This window comes from Notolepis coatsorum (genome assembly GCF_963971535.1).
Source record: "Notolepis coatsorum genome assembly, chromosome: 14".
Taxonomy (NCBI): Eukaryota; Metazoa; Chordata; class Actinopteri; order Aulopiformes; family Paralepididae; genus Notolepis; species Notolepis coatsorum.
Window position 1 is genome coordinate 97,347,744 of NC_140178.1, and position 27,299 is coordinate 97,375,042.

Sequence of the window (27,299 nt, forward strand, 5' to 3'; positions counted from 1 at the left end):
ACGGAAAGTACCGCGTCGGCCAATCAGAGAGCTTTTAGACGCTCGGCTGCTTGCTAGGTCGTTTCAAACCAGCGCCCGAGTTCCATCATAATACATCATATTCAACGCAAAGCGCGTGGCTGCGACGGATACAGCGATGAACCAGTGCACGGCGGGCACGCGCACTCCAGGCGCAATTGCGCCTAGCCCAGAGAGAAATACGGCGAGGAGAAATGCCTGCGGCTACGGTAATGAAAAGGTCTATATCAGACAGAATCGTCACTTCCTGTTCAGGAAAACTATTATTAATCTTTGTAAAATTAAGTTATATTGTGCATTGGAAACACAAACATACTTAAAATGAGTAAATATTATTCATTTTAAACATGTTTATATTATTTATAGGGCTATAAAACAAAAAACAAACGTTTTTTTTTCTTCTTCTCTCATTTAACAGGTGGGTCGGCGCTCTAGCGCCCCCAGTGGCCGCCACTGGTGAAGGTCAATTATTTTGCGACGATGACCGAGTATAGCTATTATCCCGCTTATTACATGGCTAACTTACTAACAATATACCTAATTAATTTTACACCATCGACAAGACGAGATCAAATGCAGGCGCAGTTGTTCTGTGGCTCCGCTGTCAGCCCAAATAAAGTTATTATTATTATCGCCAGCAGATTTGGACTTGATTGCACTGATGAGTGCAGCTGTGCATATGCTGAGCTTAGCTTTCGTGACTGCGATCTAAATGCTTGATTGTGATTGGTCAATAGCGCTAGTTACCCGTATCACCGGTGATTGTTGCGCGTTGCCCATGGCAGCGGTGAATTATCGAGAAATAACTGACCGCTGCAATGGGCAACCGAGCGCTATTGACCAATCACAATCAAGCATTTCGGCGAATGTTAAAACGCCATGTAATAATTCAAGATAATGCTACTCAATATACTTATTGTACCAAATACAAGATATGTTCACTTGATATACTTTTTTTTGCAGTGTAGTTGTAATCAAAGTAAATGTCAAGATTAATGACATGCCTCAACACGTGTACACTATTTGTATTGAACATAGATATAGATGATTTAATAGATAATATAAATACTAACATACACAAATCATAACACTACAACTGCACTTTACACCTAAGAAGTCTCAGTGGCATAGGCTACATTCTGCCTTAGAGCATTTCATTTTCCTGGGCTTTTGAAAGAAAAGCTCCAGGGCTCTTATAGGGGAATTCACTGGTAGGGGGCCATTGATGCTGAGACGCATACAAGCGGCCAGATGGTCTCCCTGCAGCCTGTTCCTCAGGTCAGTATTTTACATTAAGCACCCCCCACAGCCCAAATGAAATGATTTTTTTTTATAATATATATTTTTAAAATTATTATTTTTTAATAGTCTAGTTCATAGCAGCGGCGTTCCTAATTCATGCGCCGCTGCTGAATGCATATAAGGGAAACACTGCTCCTACCTCAGCCACTCTTCCCTTCTGAACCCCCACTGACGCTTTCATCTCCTCTTCATTTTATTCTACTTTAACACTATCAGTGCCACTGGTTAACATGGTAAAACATGGTTGAATGCCAGCACCCACTTCAATGATAGCGTTGTGAACGCATAATCTAGTCTTCATTTATGGCTATGTGTCTAATCTGCCCGTCGCTTATCAATGACTTGTTTGCAGTTAACATTGTCGAAACGGATAGTTTTTTTAATCGGTTCATTTCTGTTTTATAGCATTTTGAAAAGCCCTCGTTTTCTTCAAAGTTTCAGGAAAATATAAAGATTCCATGATAAACGGCATTTACTGGAATACACAAAAAACTGTCCTTCTTTTGGCCTATTTATGAATCGTTTTCAAATAAACGCTAGATTATCGATAGTATATGTGTACTTATGCACGCTAGAGAAGCAAGCTGAAAAATCTATTCTCTCATTTCCTGATATATCGATCTCATATCGATCGCGTTTATTGATTCAGCGCTGGGTACTGTAAATATGTATTCCACGCCGTTTTCCGGCTCGGCAATCACTTCGATCTCTTCAGATGGCTTGCCGGAAAAGTAAAATGAGGAAACTGGACCCCCCCCCACCAGCCTAAAATGTTCAACTGGAAGTTACTAAGTATGATCTGATGTTGACCGGATGGGCGGGGGGTCGTTTATAATTCCGTGGGCAACGTTATATCATTCATCTAGTGTGGGTGATATGATCATTAGAGCAGTTAGTAAAGAACACGTTGAAAAATAACGCTGGATCTTACCGTATCTTCCTCGCGCCGTTGGACGATGAGCGTGGAACTGAAATATTCCTATTATGTGATGTAGAAATACCCGATCCATTTCCAGGTTGTATAATAGTATATACGTCCAAATCATGTTGTTTATCGAGTTATTTGCAACCGATCGACATCCAGTGTGTCAAGATGGAGTCCTGCTAACGATAGCGAGTGCCCGGACGAAATATGGGTGAGCACTTCATCCGCATCACTTCCTGTTTGGGCGATCGGCCACCAGATGGCGCTCTTGAACCGTTGGAGAGTTGAGAGGGGCTCACCAGTACATATAATGTCTCCGGGGGAGAAATATGATTTCGATCACAGATTTTTGAAATATTGATATCAAAGACGCTGTCCAGCGTCTTCGGCAGAATAAGCATGGCGGGGAAAGACGCTGCACAGCGTCTTCGGCGATTAAAGTGTTAATTGTCCGTTAATGTTGATGCACCAAAACACCAAGGGCTGGGCGATATGGCCAAAAATTATATCACGATATCGATATCATAGCACTCGATATCGCTAATTATCAATATTGTTATAAGTATTAAAAAAATTATTATTATTATTATAAATTTTTTTAAACAACAGGTGTATGTTTATTTTGCAGCAATTCTTTGTCGTTGCCGCCATCTTTAGTGTTACATCCCCTCACACTCCAGTTCTCAGGCTGCAGCTGGTTTGAAAGCGAAAGTAAACAAGCTTCTCTGCTGGCTGTGGCTCCAGGAGAGTTGAACAGGTCTGGCTCTGCTAGTTTCTTTTCTATCTTTTGGCGCTTTTATGGTGGACAAACCACTGCACGCACATGTGCACCATGACTCGTGACTGGAGACTAGCTCTGCTAGCACACATAGCCTACGGTGTACAGACGGTTTCAAACTGTATTTTAAATTAGAAAGCAAACAAAATAAATGGACAAGAGAAAAATAAATCTCAATTTGGTCAGTATTGTCATTTGGACAAGCAAAGCCATTACTTTAAGTTGCAGGCAGGAAAGACAAGTCTGTCCACTGTTTCTGGTTTCAAAACTGCCCTGTTGAAGGTAAAAAAAAAAAAAAAAAAAACTTTTTTGATTAAAATTTATTACATGGCGTTTTAACATTCGCCGAAATGCTTGATTGTGATTGGTCAATAGCGCTCGTCAGAGGTCCGTTATTACTCTATAACGGACCTCTGCCAAGCAATAATGACCACTGTGCGCAGCTGTAGCAATCAAGCCCACCGACACACACTGCATCAGTGCAGCCAATCAGACACACCTGCCGGCTGCAGGCGATGACAGCGGAGCGACAGAACAGAACTGCGTCTGCATTTGATCTCGTCTTGTCGATGGTGTAAAATGAATTAGGTATATTGTTAGTAAGTTAGCCATGTAATAAGCGGGATAATGTATAGCTATACTCGGTCATTGTCGCAAAATAATTAACCTTCACCGACGTTTAAAACACCTCGGCGAGGTGCCTCGGTGTTCTAAACTCCGTGTCGGTCAATTATTTTGCGACAATGACCTCGTAGCTATACATTATTCAAGTTTCAAGTTTCTTTAATAGTTGTCATACAGAAGTACAGAATACTTTCATACAAAATGCTTCTTACTGTTACGCTCCAGAGACTGTGCTAGACAAGATAGTATCAAATAACATAGTATAGCATGTAATTTAGAAGAAGAAAATGAGGTCACAGTGTTCGGTATAGACATATGTACAATGTTCTGAGTTACCATATAATATACAATACTATGCAGTGTACTAATGTACAGTACTATATAGTGCAAAGCAGAAATGGGATGAGGTACAATTTACAGTAAGGTGTACGAGTTGTAGTGCAATCCTTCATCAATAAATATAAAGTGTGGGGAGTGGGTGCTACAGTGTGTTTGTTTAAAGTGGGTGTGTGCTATAAAGTGTGTGGAGTGGGTGCTACAGTGTGTCTGTTTAAAGTGAGTGTGTGCGTGTGGATGTGTGTGCTATGTGCGTTTGGTGGTTGTTGTTGTGTAGTGTTCATTGTTCGTTTAGCAGTCTGATGGCCTGGGGATAGAAGCTTCTTCTGAGTCTTTCTGTGCTCGCCTTGAGACTCCGGTATCGCTTGCCTGACCGCAGCAGTTCAAAGAGGCAGTTGTTCGGGTGACTGGAGTCTTTAATGATTCTCTTAGCCTTGCCCTTGCAACGCTTGTTGTAAATGTTCTGGAGGGTGGGGAGCCCCCCTCCAATTGTGCGTTCGGCTGAACGTGTCACTCTTTGTAGTCTGCTTCGGTCTTGTGCAGTGCTATTCCCAAACCAGGAGGTGATGTTGCCAGTCAAGATGCTCTCTATTGTACATGAGTAGAAGTTCTTAAGGATCTTCTGACTGATTATCCCTTACATATCGCGATAATTATCGTTATCATTTTATCGCCCAGCCCTTCCTTGTATGTGCAAGTTTACTTGGCAATAAAGACTTTTCTGATTCTGAGACCACATCACCATCCACTGAAAGAGACAGATCATCTTTATTTGGGCAGAGAAGTTTTGACAGTACAAAAGAAAGATGCAAAAATCAGAGGCATTATTACTAAAAACAGTCGGGTTCAAGTAAGAACAGTCATCTCAAATGCGTAACTGACTGAGGTTACATGAGGATGAGGGTCGAGTGTCCATTTCTCTGGTACAGTTACAACAATGTCAAAATCACCATGTCTTCCAACAGTAAGAGGTATTCAGTTTGAGTGGGTAAAAATAGCCTTAATCTGCATCTCCTATAATGTAACAGCTAACAGAACATCATCCCTTATGACGTTCATCCTACAGCTAGATGTAATGGTACGGGTATACACTCTTACAGAAGATTAAAAAGAATTAAAAGAAAATAAAAAAATTACATATCAGAGGGAATTGAGGACAGCATCTTGTCTCATCTTCAGCAATGTGTTCTTTGAGGTATGGTAATAAAATACAAGAGAAGATGTAGAGCCCAAAACTAGACATGTAAAAAAAGGGAAAAAAAGAAAAAAAGAGTGCATGTAGTTTCTGAAGCTGAATTTAATGGATAACAAGCTCTATATGTAAACAAAACAAAACAAAAAAATTAACAAAATGTGGAGGCAATGACAATACTAGCATAAAGCACAGAGATGGACAACTGGGATTTCCATGGGGTTATATAAGGTTTTGTTGAGGTCCTTCCACAACCAGGTAGACTCGAGCAGCGTGTCTATAGGTGCCCAGCAGGGGGCGCCAGGTGCATAACGGCATGAGGGCAACAGTTTTTCCCCATTTAGCTCCAAATTGTTAGTGACAATAATGTAACATTGCTTGTACAGTATATTCTCTTGAGATTTCTTTGTGAAACGTTCTTTCACTTGGATAAGGATGTTGTGGACGACTGATGGAACTGACCCATCTTCTGTGAAGCTCTGTATCTACCGCCCCCCATGCTGCTTTGACACCTGAATTTCCCCAAGGGGATTAATAAAGGATCATCTTATCTTATCTTCTGCTTTGCCCTCATCCCAGGAAAAAAAACACTGCTCTACAGCACCAGGGTACTTGTCCATAAAGGCTTTCCAGAGTAAGGGTCAGCTGGGTAATTACTCATAAAAGGCCTTTCAGAATAAGAGTCAGCTGGGTACTTATAAAAGCTTTTCAGAGTAAGGGTCAGCTGGGTAATTACTCATAAAAGGCCTTTCAGAATAAGAGTCAGCTGGGTACTTATAAAAGCTTTTCAGAGTAAGGGCCAGGTTCAGACATGGATTACGCCTAGTCCAGTGATGCTTGGTCTGTCCTCAGCCTTCCTCTTCAAAGACCTTTAATATGCTTGTACCGCCAGGCTACTGTGGAAGAGCTCAGCCTCCCTCTTCAAAGACCTTTAATGTGTTTGTACCCCAGGCGGAAGCGTAGCATAGCGGAGGACAGAACTGATCAAAAGCACCGACTCGGGACCCTTTTCACAGCGGCCATTTTAACTGGTCATAGACAGGTAACCAAATGTGTAACCATAGAAATAGTATATTCATTATTCCATAGATAAATATTAATTATTATGTGTTAACCATAGATATAGCATATCGATGGCCGAAGAGCAAAACCTCCTACCAGGGACCACCCCGGCCTCCCGTCGCCAGGATTTCATACGATGATAACAACCGGGAGCGTTAAAAGCGGTAAAAACGACCTCTACCGGTGCAACACGAGCGGTTTCATCTTCACTTTCCGCGCCACCGACCGCATTCCGACAAGCAGATCCACTCGTTCATGTTATTAAAAAAGAAAAAATTAAATTAAATAAACGGGAAAACGACAGTGGTTTAAAAACAGCACGCGTCGTTGGGTGAACGTGACGTTACAACAGTGTGTTCTGCTGGTCTTTTGGTTCCTGAAGTGTTTTAGAAATGAGAGGTTTTAACTAGTGAACGGGCACGACAGTGTCCTCCCTGCGTGTGCAGAAAACAAACCTGTTTCTGGGCCCGACCCGGTCGTGTAAAGAGAACCAGGCGATGGAAGCGAGGACTGGACCGCAGACACAGGAAGTTTCTCTGTGTGTGTGTGTGTGTCACTGTCTATTGTCCTAAAATCCTAGCATGCAAATGTGTTTTTTTTTTTTTGAGAAAAGGAATGACTTGAGTCGACGACACGCTCCAGTGGGTTACGTCATGTACTCTTTGGTGACTTCATTTACCCAAGTCGTGTCTTTAAACCAGGCAAGCTCAACCAATCAGGTGTACAGAACTCAAGTACGAACCCCATTGCAATTGAAAACCATTCAAATCTAAAATGGGAGATTAGAATCTGAATGGGATTTCATTCATATCCTGACACCCCACTTGGTCCAAACATTTTTAAATAAAACAACAGGCGGCTTAAATCTGAATGGAGGTCAATTCAAACCCCACCCAAAAAAAAAAAAAAAAAAAACACTCCCCACCACCTCCCGGGTCACTCCTACACCTGCTACAGACTGTAGAAGTCCCACTATCTACGTACCTACAGTACTGGGGCTCCGCCGACCAACATGAGCCGCCTGGGGAAAGTCCTGCTGTACTAACAAGAACGCTGGCGCTGTACCGGGTGTGATGTGCAGGAGCCGTGGATTCAGAGTCGCTGCTGGAGCCAACCGTGTGAGTGGGAGGTGGTCCTTTGATGGCCTATTAATGCATGGTGGATGTACACAAGACACGGGGGACTTCTACAACAGCTGCTGCTGCTATTATCCATCTAACCCGGAATCTAGTTTTAAGGATTCCACGTGACGCTATTGGCTGGGCGGCGGCGGGGGCGGCGGAGGGGTGGGTTCTTCCGATGCCGGGGCAGGGGGAGGCGCCGGAGGCATGGCCGGGTTGGGGTTGCTCTCCCGGGGAGCCGGGGGGTCCGGGGCCGACAGGGCACCGCAGCTGCTGCTGTCGGAGGAAGACAGGGCCGGGCTGCCGCTGTCTCTGGGGCCCTCGTGGGGCGTGGTGCTCTCCCTGGGGGGGTCGGCTGGCAGGGGGGGCTTGTCGGGGGTGGAGGACGGCGCGGCTTCAGGCAGAGGAGGCGGGGGCGGGGGCGGAGGGGAGGAGGAGGATTCTGCTGGAGCTGCATCGTCTGGGGAGAGAGAACATGAGAGAACATGAGAGAGAACATGAGAGAACATGAGAGAGAACATGAGAGAGAACACGAGAGAGAACATGAGAACATGAGAGAACACGAGAGAGAACATGAGAACATGAGAGAGAACATGAGAGAGAACATGAGAGAACACGAGAGAACATGAGAGAGAACATGAGAGAGAACATGAGAGAGAACATGAGAGAATGAGAGAACATGAGAGAACATGAGAGAACATGAGAGAGAACACGAGAGAGAACATGAGAACATGAGAGAACACGAGAGAGAACATGAGAACATGAGAGAGAACACGAGAGAACATGAGAGAACATGAGAGAGAACACGAGAGAACACGAGAGAACATGAGAGAACATGAGAGAGAACACGAGAGAGAACACGAGAGAGAACATGAGAGAACATGAGAGAACATGAGAGAACATGAGAGAGAACACGAGAGAGAACATGAGAACATGAGAGAACATGAGAGAACATGAGAGAGAATATGAGAGAGAATATGAGAGAGAACATGAGAGAGAACATGAGAGAACATGAGAGAGAACATGAGAGAGAACATGAGAGAGAACATGAGAGAACATGAGAGAGAACATGAGAACATGAGAGAGAACATGAGAGAGAACACGAGAGAACATGAGAGAACATGAGAGAGAACACGAGAGAACACGAGAGAACATGAGAGAACATGAGAGAGAACACGAGAGAGAACACGAGAGAACATGAGAGAACATGAGAGAACATGAGAGAGAACACGAGAGAGAACATGAGAACATGAGAGAACATGAGAGAATATGAGAGAGAACATGAGAGAGAACATGAGAGAGAACATGAGAGAGAACATGAGAGAGAACATGAGAGAACATGAGAGAGAACATGAGAACATGAGAGAGAACATGAGAGAGAACATGAGAGAGAACATGAGAGAATGAGAGAACATGAGAGAACATGAGAGAACATGGGAGAGAACACGAGAGAGAACATGAGAACATGAGAGAACATGAGAGAACATGAGAGAGAACACGAGAGAGAACATGAGAACATGAGAGAACACGAGAGAGAACATGAGAACATGAGAGAGAACATGAGAGAGAACACGAGAGAGAACATGAGAACATGAGAGAGAACATGAGAGAGAACACGAGAGAACACGAGAGAGAACACGAGAGAACATGAGAGAACATGAGAGAGAACATGAGAGAGAACATGAGAGAGAACACGAGAGAGAACACGAGAGAGAACATGAGAGAACATGAGAGAACATGAGAGAGAACACGAGAGAGAACATGAGAACATGAGAGAACATGAGAGAGAACATGAGAGAGAACATGAGAGAACATGAGAGAACATGAGAGAGAACACGAGAGAGAACATGAGAGAACACGAGAGAGAACATGAGAACATGAGAGAGAACATGAGAGAGAACACGAGAGAACATGAGAGAACATGAGAGAGAACACGAGAGAGAACATGAGAACATGAGAGAACATGAGAGAACATGAGAGAGAACACGAGAGAACACGAGAGAACATGAGAGAACATGAGAGAGAACACGAGAGAACACGAGAGAGAACACGAGAGAACATGAGAGAACATGAGAGAGAACACGAGAGAGAACATGAGAACATGAGAGAACATGAGAGAGAACATGAGAGAGAACATGAGAGAGAACATGAGAGAGAACATGAGAGAACATGAGAGAGAACATGAAAGAGAACATGAGAGAGAACATGAAAGAGAACATGAGAGAGAACATGAGAGAGAACATGAGAGAACATGAGAGAGAACATGAGAGAACATGAGAACATGAGAATGAGAGAGAACATGAGAGAGAACATGAGAGAGAACATGAGAGAGAACATGAGAGAACATGAGAGAACATGAGAGAGAACATGAGAGAGAACATGAGAGAGAACATGAGAGAGAACATGAGAGAACATGAGAGAGAACATGAGAGAACATGAGAGAACATGAGAGAACATGAGAGAGAACATGAGAGAGAACATGAGAGAGAACATGAGAGAGAACATGAGAGAGAACATGAGAGAACATGAGAATGAGAGAGAACATGAGAGAGAACATGAGAGAGAACATGAGAGAACATGAGAGAATGAGAGAACATGAGAATGAGAGAGAACATGAGAGAGAACATGAGAGAGAACATGAGAGAGAACATGAGAGAACATGAGAGAGAACATGAGAGAACATGAGAGAACATGAGAGAACATGAGAGAGAACATGAGAGAGAACATGAGAGAGAACATGAGAGAGAACATGAGAGAGAACATGAGAGAACATGAGAATGAGAGAGAACATGAGAGAGAACATGAGAGAGAACATGAGAGAGAACATGAGAGAATGAGAGAACATGAGAATGAGAGAGAACATGAGAGAGAACATGAGAGAGAACATGAGAGAGAACATGAGAGAGAACATGAGAGAGAACATGAGAGAATGAGAGAGAACATGAGAACATGAGAGAACATGAGAGAACAGTGTGAGAACATGAGAGAGAACATGAGAGAGTATATAAAAGAGACCAAGAGAGCATATAAGTGCGTGTATCCCGTGTGTGGTACCAACCTGTCTCCATGGGCGTTGGCTTGTCCTCCTCCTTGTTCCCCGAGACGGGGTTAGTGGCAGCAGGATTGCTCTGATCAGGAGCGTTACTGTTAATGGCCGTTTTGTTTGCAGACGCCTCCTGCTGCTGTTGCTGTTGTTGTTCCTGAGCCTGCTGGGCGGCTTTCTCTGCCTGTTCGGCCGCCTCGCGCTCCCTTTCCTCTGCCCTCCGTCTGGCAGCCTCCTCTGCTGCAGCCAGCTCTGCTGCTAGCTTCTCCATGTCCACCTCCACCTTCTGACTGCACAGCTAGAGAGACAAGACACATGTAAATATATCTGCTGCTAGCTTCTCCATGTCCACCTCCACCTTCTGACTGCACAGCTAGAGAGACAAGACACATGTAAATATATCTGCTGCTAGCTTCTCCATGTCCACCTCCACCTTCTGACTGCACAGCTAGAGAGACAAGACACATGTAAATATATCTGCTGCTAGCTTCTCCATGTCCACCTCCACCTTCTGACTGCACAGCTAGAGAGACAAGACACATGTAAATATATCTGCTGCTAGCTTCTCCATGTCCACCTCCACCTTCTGACTGCACAGCTAGAGAGACAAGACACATGTAAATATATCTGCTGCTAGCTTCTCCATGTCCACCTCCACCTTCTGACTGCACAGCTAGAGAGACAAGACACATGTAAATATATCTGCTGCTAGCTTCTCCATGTCCACTTCCACCTTCTGACTGCACAGCTAGAGAGACAAGACACATGTAAATATATCTGCTGCTAGCTTCTCCATGTCCACCTCCACCTTCTGACTGCACAGCTAGAGAGACAAGACACATGTAAATATATCTGCTGCTAGCTTCTCCATGTCCACTTCCACCTTCTGACTGCACAGCTAGAGAGACAAGACACATGTAAATATATCTGTTGCTAGCTTCTCCATGTCCACCTCCACCTTCTGACTGCACAGCTAGAGAGACAAGACACATGTAAATATATCTGCTGCTAGCTTCTCCATGTCCACCTCCACCTTCTGACTGCACAGCTAGAGAGACAAGACACATGTAAATATATCTGCTGCTAGCTTCTCCATGTCCACCTCCACCTTCTGACTGCACAGCTAGAGAGACAAGACACATGTAAATATATCTGCTGCTAGCTTCTCCATGTCCACCTCCACCTTCTGACTGCACAGCTAGAGAGACAAGACACATGTAAATATATCTGCTGCTAGCTTCTCCATGTCCACCCTATGACTGCACAGCAGTGGTGCAGTGGTGATTTCATAAGTGGTTGCACTGTGTTTTAATGACGTCACGTGCACGCGCGTGCGCATAAATGTTCCCTCGCGTGCGCATAGAACAGCTCCGACCAGCATTATGATTAGAATGATTATTATGCATAAATAGTAGGAAACATGTTTGTATAGGAAATTACTAGTTTTAGTTTAGTTTTTGTAAATATTGCCTTGAAATAGAGAAGCTGAAAAAGGTAGCAGGATGTAGCCTTCAATATATAAAGAAATTATATTGTCAACAGATATGGTGGAAAAACAAACAATGTTTTAAATGTGATTGTAGTTACAATTTCTTTAATTGAATTAACTTAAACTAGAAAAGTAAATACAAACTAAATTAACAATGTAACTTGTAATTTGTTTCACAACAGAGTGGTTTCAAAACAGTCAAGCAAGCCCCCACCAATGGGTACAGTATGCTTTATCAAAGCTATTTAATCAATATTTGCCTTTGTTGAAAATGTTAGCCCTCTGTACAACACCATTATCTTCGAGAGGAGGACAGTTTCCTTCTGAAGCACAACTTAAGAAATGTCTCATCCTTACAGTCGGGACCATTTGTCACAATGGTACAGGGCTTGTATTTTGGTTTTGCTCTTCTCCTTCTTTGTTATGTTATTGCTATGCTATTGTTATGCAAAGAGAAGTAGCCAGGTACTTGGCGCACGGCACGAGTCGAGTGAAAGTTGTGGAACGCATTTTGTGTGCACACACGTGCATGTGCGTGCTTCTGCTCAGAAAGGAGGTGGAACGGCGTGGTACCGCGTCCCATGAGCACTGCACCCCTGCTGCACAACTAGAGAGACAAGACATATCTGCTGCTATTACCGTCGGTAGTGTGATAGTAAAGGGTTAACCTTCTGTAGTGTGGCAGTGAAAGGGTTAACCTGCTGTTGTGTGGCAGTGAAAGGGTTAACCTGTGTATTGTCGCAGTGAAAGGGTTAACCGTTTGGTAGGGCGGCAGTGAAGGGGTTAAGCCCGAGGTCTGGTACGAGATTGATATCACACCATAAATAGATGAATACAGAACGTATTAGGGCTGCACGATTTTGGGAAATAATCTAATTGCGATTTTTCTGACAGATATTGCGATTGCGATTACATTTGCGATTATAATAATAATAAAAAATAAGCAGCCCCACAAAGGTTTATTGTAAAATGCAGCTTGCATCTGGCCTACGCGGTGGGTCTTTTCAGGACACAGAGCCTGAAAATGTTTATTTTTACCTGGGAATCGATACCGGTACCCAACGGTACCTTTTTTTCTGTACTTTACTCTCCCTCTCTGAAGTCTAAACTTCACAACACACAATCTAAAACCCCATACCTCCCTCTCCCAAACCGATCTTGTATCTCAATGGGACTTCCTGGTTTAAAAAAAAAAAATAAAAAAAATTGATAATTGCATCATTCCAAATCGCGATTTCGATTAAAAATCGATTAATCGTGCAGCCCTAGAACGTATTAATTAATGTTGCGTTTCCCCCCCCAAATGTAGCCAAGAGTAAAGACCCTAACCCTGTCAAAACAGCAGTCAAAGTGTATATTTTCAGCACTATGTTTGTTTACCAATGATTTGAATGTTATTAGCGAAATTATGAGTTGTTAAATATCTCTGCGCATCCCGGCGGAAACCTGATGAATTAGACGGAAATAAATGAAGCTGGCATACGTGTGTGTAGTCTTTTGACAGAAGAGGCCCAGGGCTTTCGATGGGCTTTCGAATTTCATTAATCTTTTTCGTTATTTTCGGGATCATATATCACAGGTTATTACTAACGTTTTTACTCTAACGTTATTGCCATAAAATAGAACATAGTTCGTTTCTTTACCTTTCTGTGAACGTCTAGCAAAAAAACGTGTTACAATCTGATGAAAAATGGCGGAGCTATTTACACTATAAAAAAGTAAGTGTACTTACAGTAGATTTCCTTCACGTTCTTTTCCATTGGAAAGGGGAGATTTGGCCTGATCCATAGATGTGAGACTTGGCCATAATAAGGTAATTTATAGGCCTGATATTCTATATTCATATTTCAAATTGTATGTGTCCGGATGGCAAAATTCAGTACTGTATCTACAAAAAAACCTGTAAATCAGCTGCCCTTTATTCATTTGCTTAGATTTTTTGTACACGTGATCTCAAGAAGGTGCTGAATTTTTCACGTCTGGTCAATGTTAGCATGGTGTTATTCACAGTAAAAGATGAAAAAATAATTATATTCTCCTTTATATTCAAGCCTAGTAACAGACACATTATTTCTGACACTGGGAATACATTCCCTGAGATCCATAGATACCAAGAACATGCAAATGGACCTTGTAGAAGTGGAGCAATCTTCCATTTACTTAGGTATGTATTTTTAGGCGAATTTTCCGAAAATATGGCTAGGACTTAAGAGGTTAAAGATCAGTTGACAGAAAGAATCTTTTTTTTTATTTTGCACCTAATCTGATATATGTCCCAAAACTCTAAAGTTTAACCGCTTAAAATTCCGACGGCCCGTACAGCTGCCTGTCACCGCCACGCTGTGTTATTGTCTCTCAACCAACCAACACAACAGGTGAAAGCTAAAATGGCCACCGTTTGATTGACACACCGCTTGACCCATTACGTGCTTCCAATCTCGGGTTATAAGACCAAACAGCCAACAGAAAAACATCCAAATGCTACTAGGTTATCAGACTGCCCACAACTCTTTCATTACACCGGAGTGAGAAAAAAAACACACTCTTATGAGAGCCACCTAGAATGAACAAATAATGAATAATAGACAAGTATGTGTTCCTTATACTTTCAGCTAACTTTATTATTTTTTACCAAATAGTATTTGAAACAGCAGTGGAATTATTTCTCCCCACTGAACCGTACAGAAAACCGCGACATGAACCGAACCGTGATTTTCGCGAACTACCACTAGTTGCAACGCACCATGACGCGAGAAAGACCATCTAGCACAGCATAGAAAATGTTTTGTGGTAAAATGATCAACACCAGTTTCAGCACAAAAATCCATTTTATTTTTGAGACGTTTAGCTTCCACTTGCCTCGGTAACCGCTCTCTCGACTAACTCCAACAAACACACCACAGATTCAACACGCCCAAACACACCCACCCACCACCACAGACTACTGCTGCTGGTGTCAGACACCGATCAAAACTACAGCCGGTTTATGGGGGATTATCGCTGACAGACAGTGGTGTGTGTGTAGGGGGCTACAATGATGTGGTCGTACCCGTTTGAGTTCAGTGTTGAAGGAGTCAGTGGTCTCGAGGAAGCGCCTCTTCTTGTCCTGGTGGCGATCCTCAATCTGCAACAACTCTGCCTCCAACTTCCTCTGCAACAATAGGACATGCAAGACTGAGCGGGTGCATTCTGACATGTGGTTCTGTAGTGAGGAGGACATGTGGTTCTGTAGTGAGGAGGACATGTGGTTCTGTAGTGAGGAGGACATGTGGTTCTGTAGTGAGGAGGACATGTGGTTCTGTAGTGAGGAGGACATGTGGTTCTGTAGTGAGGAGGACATGTGGTTCTGTAGTGAGGAGGACATGTGGTTCTGTAGTGAGGAGGACATGTGGTTCTGTAGTGAGGAGGACATGTGGTTCTGTAGTGAGGAGGACATGTGGTTCTGTAGTGAGGAGGACATGTGGTTCTGTAGTGAGGAGGACATGTGGTTCTGTAGTGAGGAGGACATGTGGTTCTGTAGTGAGGAGGACATGTGGTTCTGTAGTGAGGAGGACAGGTTCAGCACCGGCCGAATCGTCCGAAAAAAAAAACACGGCTTAAAAGGAACACGCCAACTTTTTGGGAAATTAGCTTATTTGCCATCTACCCTGGAGTTAGACAAGCAGATACATATCCTTTTCTTCTCTGTGCATACATTAGGCTTAGGTAACAGCCACACACACAGCCTAGCTTAGCATCATTCACTTGAAGTAGGTGTGCCAGTGTAGCCTAGTTCCAAACAGTCACAAAATACACTCCAACTACAGCAACATTTGTTTCCTGTAAACATGTTGTGACCTATGTATTTACCACGTGGAGAAATGTATGCACAGAGAAGAAAGGGGTATGTATCTGCTTGTCTAACTCCAGGGTAGATGGCAAATAAGCTAATTTCCCAAAGCGTTTTCGACCGGATAGCCGGCTCTCAAAATAACCCTTATGCACATCCCTAAATAGAACGATCAGATTCAGGTTAGCCGTGTGTGTGTTTTACCTACCTGGTGCACCATAAGGGACTGGACCTGTCTCTTGAGGACCTGCATGCGTGCAGTGGTAACGACAGACCTGACGTCCGGCACAACGATCTCACTGAGGATGTCGCTGATCAGACGGTGGTTCCTCTGGAAGCGTGCCGCCGCCGTGTGCTTCACCGAGAAACCATCGTCATAGTCTGGGGAGGAAACACACAGTCAGCAAGCCTGCAAAGTAAAGCCACTTGATGATCTACCTTTTCCATATAGAGGAGTCTCATATCATATATATATATATATATATATATATATATATATATATATATATATATATATATATATATATAAAAAAAAAAAAAAGCATTAGCACTGTAATAATCTAAAATGTTCATAAATAATTACATGATATATATCGCAATATTTTGACATTTCCTCTAAAGCGCTTAAAATGCTTGATTTAACCCTTTGATGCATACAGTCACGCCAATATGATGATTATAATAGTCCCTGCAACATATGTCTGCATTAAACCATGACGATGCTTTCAAAAATAATTAAATTAAAAGTTTCGAGTAGTCTGAAATGTATTTGAAAACTCTTCGGTGCCTAAGACTTTTGCACAGTACTGTGCTTTCTATCCACTCCGCCAAAAATACACACAAATATGTATATATATATATATAAACACACTACTGTGAGAAAAGAATTTTTTTTTTTATTATCAGCAATGTTATACCATCCTACTGGTAAACATAACACTGTAAAGGTGTGTGTGCATCATGTGTACTAAATATATATATTAACTTTTTAATTGCATGAAACATTATGAAGTATTCTCTTATGCCGCTTTTCCACTGCATGGTACCTACTCGACTTGCCTTTATTATTTTTCCACTGCATGTAGTAAATTAAATTAAAGGTTTATATCATCAACTATCCAGTTAGTATTTATAGTGTAACGTTTGGCTACTTTAAATCATTCAACGTAGAGACAGAGAGAGCGAGAGAGATACAGCCCCCACCCCCCCTGATGTATTAGGTTTGAATTTGAGCGTCTTGGTTGCCATAGTTGAAGTGATGTCACACTAGGAAGTCAACAAACGCACAGAGTTGGAACCTGGAGGAGCCCGATGCATGAAGCGATATATAGAAACGAACAGCCAATAAATGTGAAGTTATCTTTGAACCTCTGTTGTCAAGCCTCGTCAATATAACCTGCCCCCTTTCCTCACTAATGGAACTGGTGTCATGGAGTCCGCTGTGAGCGTTTCCAGGGTTAGCGGCTAACGTTAGTTAGCTTAGCTTAGTTAGCGGCTAACTTAGTTACCGCCTCTCTGTCTCAGGGTGGGTGTGTGTGTGTGTGTGTGTGTGTGTGTGTGTGTGTGCCCTAAGTTGGGCGAGTGTGTGTGACAGCTACCAAATCCATTTAGAGACAATGGATCCAGTAGGCTACTTTGTTGGCGGTGTGAAAATATGCAGAGAAATCTTAATATCTTTAGAAACGACTCCCGGAGTCAGCATTGCCTGCGGCTTGGGCCAATCGTCATACTAACTCATTCGGCTGAGTTAGCGGGAGGGAAGTCGTGGGTGGTAATCTGGCGTTGTGGACAGCGATGCCTACAGGTCAGGTCTGGGCGCCTGCTCAGCGAAAGGCAGGAAATGGTGAAGGCAGCGTGACCTCCCACGCGTTACACTTCACCAATGAGAGTCCTCGCTGCCAGGTGAAAAGAGAGCCGCTGGCTGTCTCCGCATGTGTCGGAGGAAGCATGTGGTAGCCTTCAGGGTTCCCTTGTACCGACCAGTAGGGGGAACATGCGCACAACGACCAGGTAGGGGAGGGGGGGAATTGGCATAACGACTAAATTGGGATGGGGAGAAAAAGCATAGAAAATCAGGCAGAGAAAAAGAGGATTAAAAAAAAAATAATAATAATAATAATATCTTTAGAAACGTGTATAACTCCATAGGATAAAGACAGTGCGGATCAGGTGGAAAAGTGATCATATCTCAGCGTAGGAAGCTCTGATCGACTCAGGCTTGGTTTAAAATGTTGTGTGTGTGTGTGTGTGTGGTGTGTGTGTGTGCGCAAGCTCCCGCTCCTCGCTGGTCTTTTGAAACATGAGCATGGTTTGGTTATAAGTTGTCGTTGTTGTAGAGACATGATCATAATCAGGTTTTTGTGCACATGAGTCTCCCGAACACGGAAAACCAAGCCCGAGTCGATCAGAGCTTCCTACGCTTTGGTAACTTTTGCGCACCGCATAATACCTCCGGGAATCCACGGAGGCATGACACATTTACCGGTAAGGGTAGGTGTGGAAAAGTGACCATATCTCAGCGTAGGAAGCTCTGAACGACTTGTGCTTTGTTTTAAATTGTTCGGGAGACTCATGTGCACAAAAGCCTGATTATGATCATGTCTCTACAACAATGACAGCCCGGGCTGCGAGTGAATTACGCAAAGTGAAGCAAAGCGGATATATCATCATGTAACTCGAAGACCCGAAGCACGCAACTTTCGAATGGTGCGTTGGATGATCCTCGAAGAAATGCAGCGCAAAGTGCGCACGAGTGTGTGACGGCCCGCCCGATGTATAAGAGGTTAACGTACCATCGGGGTCCTCAGCAGGCTGGATGCTCATGTAAGGCTCTCCTTTGTCCATCCGACTCTGTCTCTGCCTGCTCTCCTCCTCCATGGCCGCCTCGGCTCGGTTCTTAGCGTTGACGTAGGCCAGGTAGGCCGGGGAGTTGTGGTAGGCCTTGAGATTGTCATTGTACTCAATCTGAGAGAGATAGAGGAAGAGAGGATTGAGAGAAAAAAGACAGGAGTAAATATTTGAGGTGCATAGATACCATGTATTGTTGAAGTAAATAATAATAATAATAATAATAATAATTACTTGCATTTATATAGCGCTTTTCTAGACACTCAAAACGCTTTACAATGTATATAGCAGCTTTTATGCAAAGCGCTTTACAATTTAGTTCCTCACATTCACACACCGACGACAGACGCCACGCAAGGTTCCAATCTGCACATCGGGAGCAATTAGAGGTTAAGTGTTTTTCTCAAGGACACTGCGACACGCCACCCGGGAGGAGTGAGAATCGAACCGGGAACCTTCAGACTACCACTTTACCTCCTGAGCCGCTCTACCTCCTGAGCCACTGTCGACCCTTTACTAGTGTATTTAGTAGAATCTCTTTATACAGACACAGTTAGCTGCAACCAGCAGTTCTATAGCTCGCTCTGTTGGTTGGTCGGTCTACGTAAGTGTCCCCACCCTCTAGCAACATGGTTTCTGCCCTGGGAGGCTGGACTGTGGTATGGAGGTCAGGTGTTTGTGTGCGGGTGTGAACGCACAGGTGTACGTTTTCAGTTGACCACGGAAAATTGGGTGGGTTTCAGCTGTCTCCCGACCGTGGTGGGAAGTTCATTCCACCATTGTGGACCGAGGACAGAGAATAGCCTGCTTCGATTTGATGATGACCCCCCCCCCCCCCCTGCCCCCCCAGGAGCCCAAATAGGAGTGGGTCTGAGGAGGCCAGAGGATGCAGTGCGTAGGGGTCTTGAGGGTGTGTAGTTGTGCTTTTTTAAATTGAATCTAGTTCAATTGAAACATTTGATAAACGGATAAAATATTATTTAATTATCGCCAACTACCATTGTGCCACTACACAGTTTTTGTAGTAGCCTTCATTGATGCATATTATTGTACTGATACAGGTATCTCTGCACCTGTATTTAGTACTGTCGGTTACTTCCTGCTGCCCTCTTAGCATTAATTAACCTTCCTGCACCCCTGGGACAAAAAACATCCCAACTGTAGATACTGTACATACTGTACTTGGGATAACCTTGTCTTGATTTAATGCATATCCCCTGAAATTAAGCCAGGCAGTTTTTCTGGGGCAAAAGATGAAGTCTGCATTTTTTTTTAACTCTATAGTTTGCCCTGCAAAAAAACACTGCACACGTTGACCCCTTTGGTCAAAAAACGTCCCTATTGACTCCCATGTTAAACAAGTTTTTTGAAAACGACGCCATTGCAGATTGAATAAAAAAAAAATCATCATCTAGGCCCCTTTATGGGCATTTACATACATGATTACTAATTTTTTTCAAGATGGCCGCATTGCGTCATCTATTTCCGGCGGCCACAGCTTGTGTGTACTAGCATTACTAGTACAGTACATTACTGTGTACTAGCCATTTTCACATAATGGCTGCAAATGACCACATGCATACACATTAATTTCTCAACACACGCATGCACACCACACTAAGACCTCCATAAAACATTCTCAAATCATTTTAGATAAAAATATTTTTTGAACAGCATTGCAGGATATAAGCAGTAAACACACAAGCTTTGGCCGCCGGAAATAGATGACGCAATGCGGCCATCTTGAAAAAAAATTGTAATCATCATGTAAATGCCCATAAAAGATGAAAAAAATGATAAAAATCTAAATTCAATCTGCAATGGCGTTGTTTTCAAAAAACTTGTTTAACATGGGAGTCAATAGGGACGTTTTTTGACCAAAGGGGTCAACGTGTGCAGTGTTTTATACACTGTCACTGCACAAAACATTTTTTTGTATCAAATTTATTTTTTTTGTCAATCTTCGACACTCCAGGCTCTCATAATTCCACCCAAAAAAATGACATTAGCATTTATGGGATGGAAAATAATTAACCCTTAGTGTTTTTTGTCTTGAAAATAAGACATGCTTCAATCACACAAACTGGTATTTAAGGGGTTAAAATCCTGAAAATGAATGAATATTGTATATGTATGCTGGACGGTATGGTCAACATTTTTTATCACGGTATAATTTTAAACATAGACGGTAACGGTTAGGGATCCACAGATATGAAAATTGGCCACCGATACCGATTGTTCAACTAACACAATCGGCCGATACCGATACTTGTGGCAAAAAATAAGTATTTGTATTTTTTTTTTAAATATATAATTTTTTTTAAATATATATATATTTTTTAATATATATATTTTTTTAATGAAACTACTGTATATTTGTATGTGTATGTTTGTATTTGTAGGCCTCTTTACTTACTTAAAAAAAGGAAACATCAAGAAATATGTTTATGGTATTAATTCCACCATGCCATGTATCACTATTATTATTATATCCCTCTCCCAGTATCGTCTGGCCGCTCTGGCGGCCTGCAGATGGATACTATTCTCTCAACCAGAGCTTTCAACCAATGCAATAGAACCATTTTGATTGACAGTCGATTCGGCCAATTACGCCACACCGCTAGCACCCACCTCCCGCTGTTCTTACCACCAATCGGCAAGCGTTTATTCATTTTTTACTTCGGGGCATGCCGCCATTGAAATTATCTGCTTGCGAGAGCACAACAAACTTAACGTAGCTAATACGTTAGCTGCCCGCCGACTATCGCTCCACAGGATGACCAAACGAGACAATGATTTTACTGCAACAAATGTTATAATAAAACAAAGCCTTTCTATAAATTTGTCTGGTTGAAAACTTTATTAACAGATTGCAGAATGGGTAGTTGGGTACGGAATGGAACTGAGCTATGAACAACGGAGTAATGCCTTGCTTGCTTGCTTGCTATCTTCGAGTAAATAATATGCTGATATTATTGAAGGTGTAACACTAACTATATAACGTTAATGCCACAAAACGAATGTTTGTGTCATTTTAACAGCAGATACTTTCTTAAATGCCACATCGTCCCGACAGAGCGCTGTTGACGGGGAGCTGTGATGGGTTCGCTTGGTGGTGTTATTAGCATTGAACAGCTAACCGAAAGCTAGCGTTACCTAACGTTAAAGGTTTAGCCATAACGTTACGTTGGCTAAAGTTGGGGCTATTCATAATCCAGCAATAATGGCTGCAGACCTGCAAGCAAAGTACAGCAAGTTGGCAAAGGAGTATTCCAACGTAAATCACATTTTCACCAGTAACGTTAGTCTTCTGCCTCCCGGTAGCTCATGCTAGCTAACCTAGCTCATGTTAGCGTCGTCACTGAGCGACCACCTCGCGTACACAATTAATGACATGTTGCGGACAGCCATATCGGTGACAATGTTTAGCTTTTAGTGCCAAATGATAAGAGTCTGAAGCGGAGTCTCAAAAGAGAATGTTGAATATTTAGTAGTAACTTTGACGCAGTAGCTTGTGTGTGTGTGGGGGACTGGGGGCTGCGCCGTTGGCAGGACGCAACTGAATTTATCGGCTACTGCCATCGACACATTCTAGCTTATCGGCCGATAGGCCGATTGCAGTCAACAAGGCACTTATCGGCCGATACCGATACCCGACAGATACATCGGTGCACCCCTAGTAACGGTATATATCATGGTATATTAATTTATAATTTATTTAATTTTTTCTTCTGAAGGGGTAAAACACTGGTATGGCAGCTGTTTATTCTGTTACAGCTGCTGAGCTATACTATAGCTAATGTCCATCAATATCTTCCTTTTTAATTAAATAGGTTCAAGAATCGAATCAGGATTGTTAGCAGAGAGAGAGAGGGAGGGAGGAGGCTGCTACTGGAGCCAGCTAACGTTAGCTTGCCGATGCTACTACTACTTCGACATGCTGCTAGTGGACTGGAGCCAGCTAACGTTAGCTTGCTGATGCTACTACTACATGCTGCTAGTGGACTGGAGCCAGCTAACGTTAGCTTGCTGATGCTACTACTACATGCTGCTAGTGGACTGGAGCCAGCTAACGTTAGCTTGCTGATGCTACTACTACATGCTGCTAGTGGACTGGAGCCAGCTAACGTTAGCTTGCTGAGGCTACTACTACTTCGACATGCTGCTAGTGGACTGGAGCCAGCTAACGTTAGCTTGCTGAGGCTACTACTACATCGACAGTTAACATTACATAAGGTTTTAGCGCGACGTGGGCATTCCAGAATGGCGAGGATGCAAAGCATGTTAGACCATTGGATTTGTCGCAGAGTTTACATTACACATAGAAACTGCGCGACTTGCGAGAGAAGTTGTCACACAGCCTTCAAACGCAGGGCGGAAGAGCTAGTTTGCTTGTGTTTATTATGAAATGACAATTGCGTGTTAACACGGCCACTGCGCGAAGCCTCTGTGCTCCTAAATAACTTTTTCTAGTTCGCACATATCTATTATCTATGACTAATTCTATCTATTTTTAGGGGCAAATGCAAGTGAAATAGTCGCGCTGTGGTTACATGACGTCATTGCTATTTTAGAGCTGCTCTACCGGTTACAAGGTATAGTCAAAATCCCTACCGTAGAGCAAATTCATACCGTTTATACCATATACCGTTTATACCGTCCACCCCTAGTTGAGGACTGAAGTTAATAATGGTATTCATAAAAAAAAAATTAATAGAAATTCATAAGTAAATATATATATATTACATGTAAAGTACATGGGACAGAAAACGTCCCAAAGGGGTCAACGTGTGCAGTGTTTTAGTGGGGTGCAGGAAGGTTTTAAGCTCCCTCCTACAGTTCACCTTCTCAGCCTCTATTCATTCAGTAAGTCCCTCCTACAGTTCACCTCCGCAGCCTCTATTCATTCAGTAAGTCCCTCCTACAGCTTACCTCTGCAGCCTCTATTCATTCAGTAAGTCCCTCCTACAGCTTACCTCCGCAGCCTCTATTCATTCAGTAAGTCCCTCCTACAGCTCACCTCCACAGCCTCTATTCATTCAGTAAGTCCCTCCTACAGCTCACCTCCACAGCCTCTATTCATTCAGTAAGTCCCTCCTACAGCTCACCTTCTCAGCCTCTATTCATTCAGTAAGTCCCTCCTACAGTTCACCTCCACAGCCTCTATCCATTCAGTAAGTCCCTCCTACAGCTCACCTTCTCAGCCTCTATTCATTCAGTAAGTCCCTCCTAAAGCTCACCTTCTCAGCTTCGTATTCGTTCAAGTAGTCCTGTTTCTCTTCATCAGTGAGGTCCCTCCACATTCCTCCAATGATCTTCCCGATCTCCCAGAGCTTCAGGTCTGGGTTGGACGCTTTCACCTGGTCCCATACCTGATACACACAATGCATACGACACACACACACACAACACAGAAACATGCACACAGAATAGACTCTGGTCAATGTGGCGAACTGGCGACAAGCGGCGACTACACTACAACAAACTGCGACTATACTACAACTATTCTACGAGTGATGTTGAAGTACAGGAGAGGGGAGACTAGGGGGTTAAAAAGGGTTAGGTCTGGAGAGGAAGGACAGAAGTGAAAAGGGGGACTGAGAAATGAAGACAATCACGCAGATCACAGAAGAGACAGAGACGACATTTCAATTCTACTATAAACAGTGGTTCTCAACCGTTTGTGTCCACAAGCCAAAAATGGATAGCTACACATTAGGCTGCATTAGGACTAGGGATGGGCACGGTTATTCCAATATTCGACTATTCAGAATGATGTAGGTATTCTGGGGCAAAGAAATGTGGCAACCAAACTTTATTTTGAAGGCAAACGATTTTTCTTGTGCTTTTATTTTGAAGGCAATGTACGGAAAGTGAAACTTGAGCTGTGCGCCATGCTGCTGACCTGACAGAGATTTGCGATAGTTGGTTGACGGGCTACACCCTAATGTAAGGCAGGCAGCTATTTATTGGACTATTGATGGCGGCACCTTTTTCTATACGGCTCCTGGACACAGTGAAGCTAACGGGTTTCTGTGGAGGACGTTAGCCAGGCAGCTATTGGAGCTTTGGATGTGGAGTTCCTTTCCCTCCACAAGCTCCTGGAGAGGTTTAAAATGAAGAGCCACAATGTCAGGCTTACTTTATCTTGCAATCTAAGAGATTCGTTAACTGGCCAGCTACGTTTGTAGTTGCAAAACGTTAGTAGTTGTGGCTAATGTTAGTAACTAGTGACTGATTGCACTCTAGCAGACTGTTTCTGTTACACAGAACTGTTTGCTAACAGTCTAAAGGAGCGCACAGAGCGAGAGAGAGATGCATGCATATTGCATACACAGAAATTAACATTACATCGTGAAATCAACTCGTCAACTTTTAGATCCCTTATTCGCATATATCAGTGGAAAGGTACAGTCATTGGCTACAACACTGACCAATCATTTTCGCCATCAGCGGATGGTTGGCAGTTCTGGAGCGTCAGGAGTTCAGTGTGGTCATCTGACGTGCGGTGGTAAAAAGACGCTCGTCTGACATATCGTCATGTAACTCGAGAACCGAGGCACGGATTTGGTCGAGTGAGGTGGCGTTCGAACGGCAACAAATAAGATATTTCGAACACATTTATATGTTCGCCAAAAAAAATGCAGCCCGAGCCGCTAGACGCTCGCAAAGTGCCGTGACTTTTGTGCGTTCCACAGGCGTGATTACCAAACCAAGCCGCATTTCTCGGAGACGCTCTCTGATTGGCACTGACTGACGCTCTCTGATTAGCCACTGACGCGTTTGCCCAATCCGTGACAAGCTGTGTCTTTGCCCATTTCCACGTCAAACAGCCTGGAAACTACCTGGCGTTCTATCGCCATGCTCTAAGACAAACTCTAACCTTAACCAACTTCGAAAGAGTGCCTAAGCTTAACCAGTGTAGAAACAGGCGTCGGCCAATCAGAGAGAGTCTCCGAGAAATGCGGCTTGGTTTGGTAATCACGCGTTCCACAGTCATGGAACAGTAATCACCTGCTGCTGCACCTCATCACCTGCTGCTGCACCTCATCACCTGCTGCTGCACCTCATTACCTGCACCTCATAGTTAACCCTTTCACTGCCACACGACAGAAGGTTAACCCTTTACTATCACACAACCGACGGTCCCCTGGGGGGCAGAGCCCACGGTGAGAACCACTGTTGTAAACCATCAGTCACAACGACAGGGTAACAAGACGGCGGAGGCGGGGGGAAGGGTTCCGGTAGGCGGTGGTGCCGGGTCGGTGGTGGCCTCACTTCATGGCGGGTCTCTCCCGACTTCTCGTCTCCCGCCCCCCCCCCCCCCCACCACCCCCCCGGCGACCCTCGACCCCTCGTCAGGAGGGGTCGGAGTCGGGGGGAGGGGGGGGGGGGTCGTGGATGAGGTGGGTGTGGCTTCTCCCTGTACAAGCAGTAAAAGCAGACACCGTGGGGTTGGTGTCTTACCTTCCTGCTTACCTTCCTGCTGTACCGCATGTAGGGCATCAGCGGCTTGTCTGGAGGTTTGGGAGGCTTTGGCACCGTGATGCCAGTAGAGTTCTGCAGAGAGAGAGAGAGAGAGAGAGAGAGAGAGAGAGAGAGAGAGAGAGAGAGAGAGAGAGAGAGAGAGAGACACACAGAGGCTATGGTTAGACTAGTGTATTCCTGGCGTTTTTTTATACGTTTTTGACGACGTTTCATGTCCTATCTACACAGAAATGCGTTTTTTGGCGTTTTTTTGTGGATACGGCTGAAACGCAAAATTGTGTTTGCGTTTGGAGATATGCAAAAAAAACGCCAGGAATACAGCGTGTAGTCAGCACGGAGCAGTTGTTGCGAAAACGCCCATGCGCAGTAGATACCATCTGCGTGCCCTTCCTGTGTACAGTGTGTGTGTTTGGGACAGAGCTCCGTGTCCCAAATAGCTTCAGCTACCATGTGTTGTCAAGTTATTGTTATAAGGACCCCAGTCCAAGCTACAACAGTCTGCATTCCCTTAACAATTGTTTGTATTGAGCCGTATTGTATTGTACCCATATGCAATATGTTAAATAAAGTTTACATCCATTCATTCTGCTAGCATTACCGATTGCATGAGCAGCTGGCTAACGTGAGCTATCAGGATTCAGACCCTGTTAGCTCAGAGTTCCTCTTTCAACTTAAGAAGCATTAAACAAAATGGCCCAGTCATCTATTCACCTTTGTTTAATACACACAGCGTTGTCTCTAATGTTATCTAACTACTGATAGCTCGCGATATCATCAGTTTTGATGCTGGCTAAGTAGCGTTAGCTTCTAGCCACAATGCTATATTGTTATAATGGCATACTCCATTGACGTTAGCATGCAGCTAACAATGCTACAATGCTACCGATCGTTTTTTAGCCTAAACTATCCGCTCTTGGTGGTCACTTGTGTTGATGTTAGTTTTGTTTCATCAACAAATGACAGGCAGAACACACAGTGAATGTATCCGTTTTGTTTATTGCACTTTTATTAGGCTTTGCTGAAAAATTATTGCTGCATTGAGTAAAGCAAGATGGTGGCGCGGCATAGGCGCCTGCCTTATTGACATTTTCTTTGCTGGAGCTTCCACCAGGAAGTGTATTGGCACATTCATTCTGATTGGTTGAAATTGCCTTCATGTTTGCCACCTACTGCCACCTACTGCTTTGGCAGTGTACTACATCAGTGTGCTCTGGTGACAAAAACGGAAAAAAAACGAAAGTGTGA

The 27,299-nt window shown here is 43.6% G+C and overlaps 1 protein-coding gene across 2 annotated transcripts in view; it reads right to left on the reverse strand.

The window, feature by feature from the left end:
- Positions 1 to 4,732: 4,732 nt before the first annotated feature.
- The window catches only part of LOC311241094 (SWI/SNF-related matrix-associated actin-dependent regulator of chromatin subfamily E member 1-like), a 53,644-nt gene continuing 31,077 nt past the window's right edge, over positions 4,733 to 27,299 (reverse strand). The window contains exons 5-11 of one of the 2 annotated variants that reach the window (XM_084329790.1): positions 26,046 to 26,126; positions 23,807 to 23,938; positions 18,512 to 18,683; positions 15,928 to 16,100; positions 14,940 to 15,041; positions 10,417 to 10,699; positions 4,733 to 7,818 (exon numbers count right to left, since the gene is read on the reverse strand). In XM_084329790.1, coding sequence (XP_084185916.1) covers positions 7,490 to 7,818; positions 10,417 to 10,699; positions 14,940 to 15,041; positions 15,928 to 16,100; positions 18,512 to 18,683; positions 23,807 to 23,938; positions 26,046 to 26,126 — 1,272 coding nt within the window. In that variant the 3' untranslated portion in view covers positions 4,733 to 7,489. Of the gene's footprint in view, positions 7,819 to 10,416; positions 10,700 to 14,939; positions 15,042 to 15,927; positions 16,101 to 18,511; positions 18,684 to 23,806; positions 23,939 to 26,033; positions 26,127 to 27,299 lie in introns of both variants that reach the window. The other variant, XM_084329789.1, reaches the window with a different exon arrangement.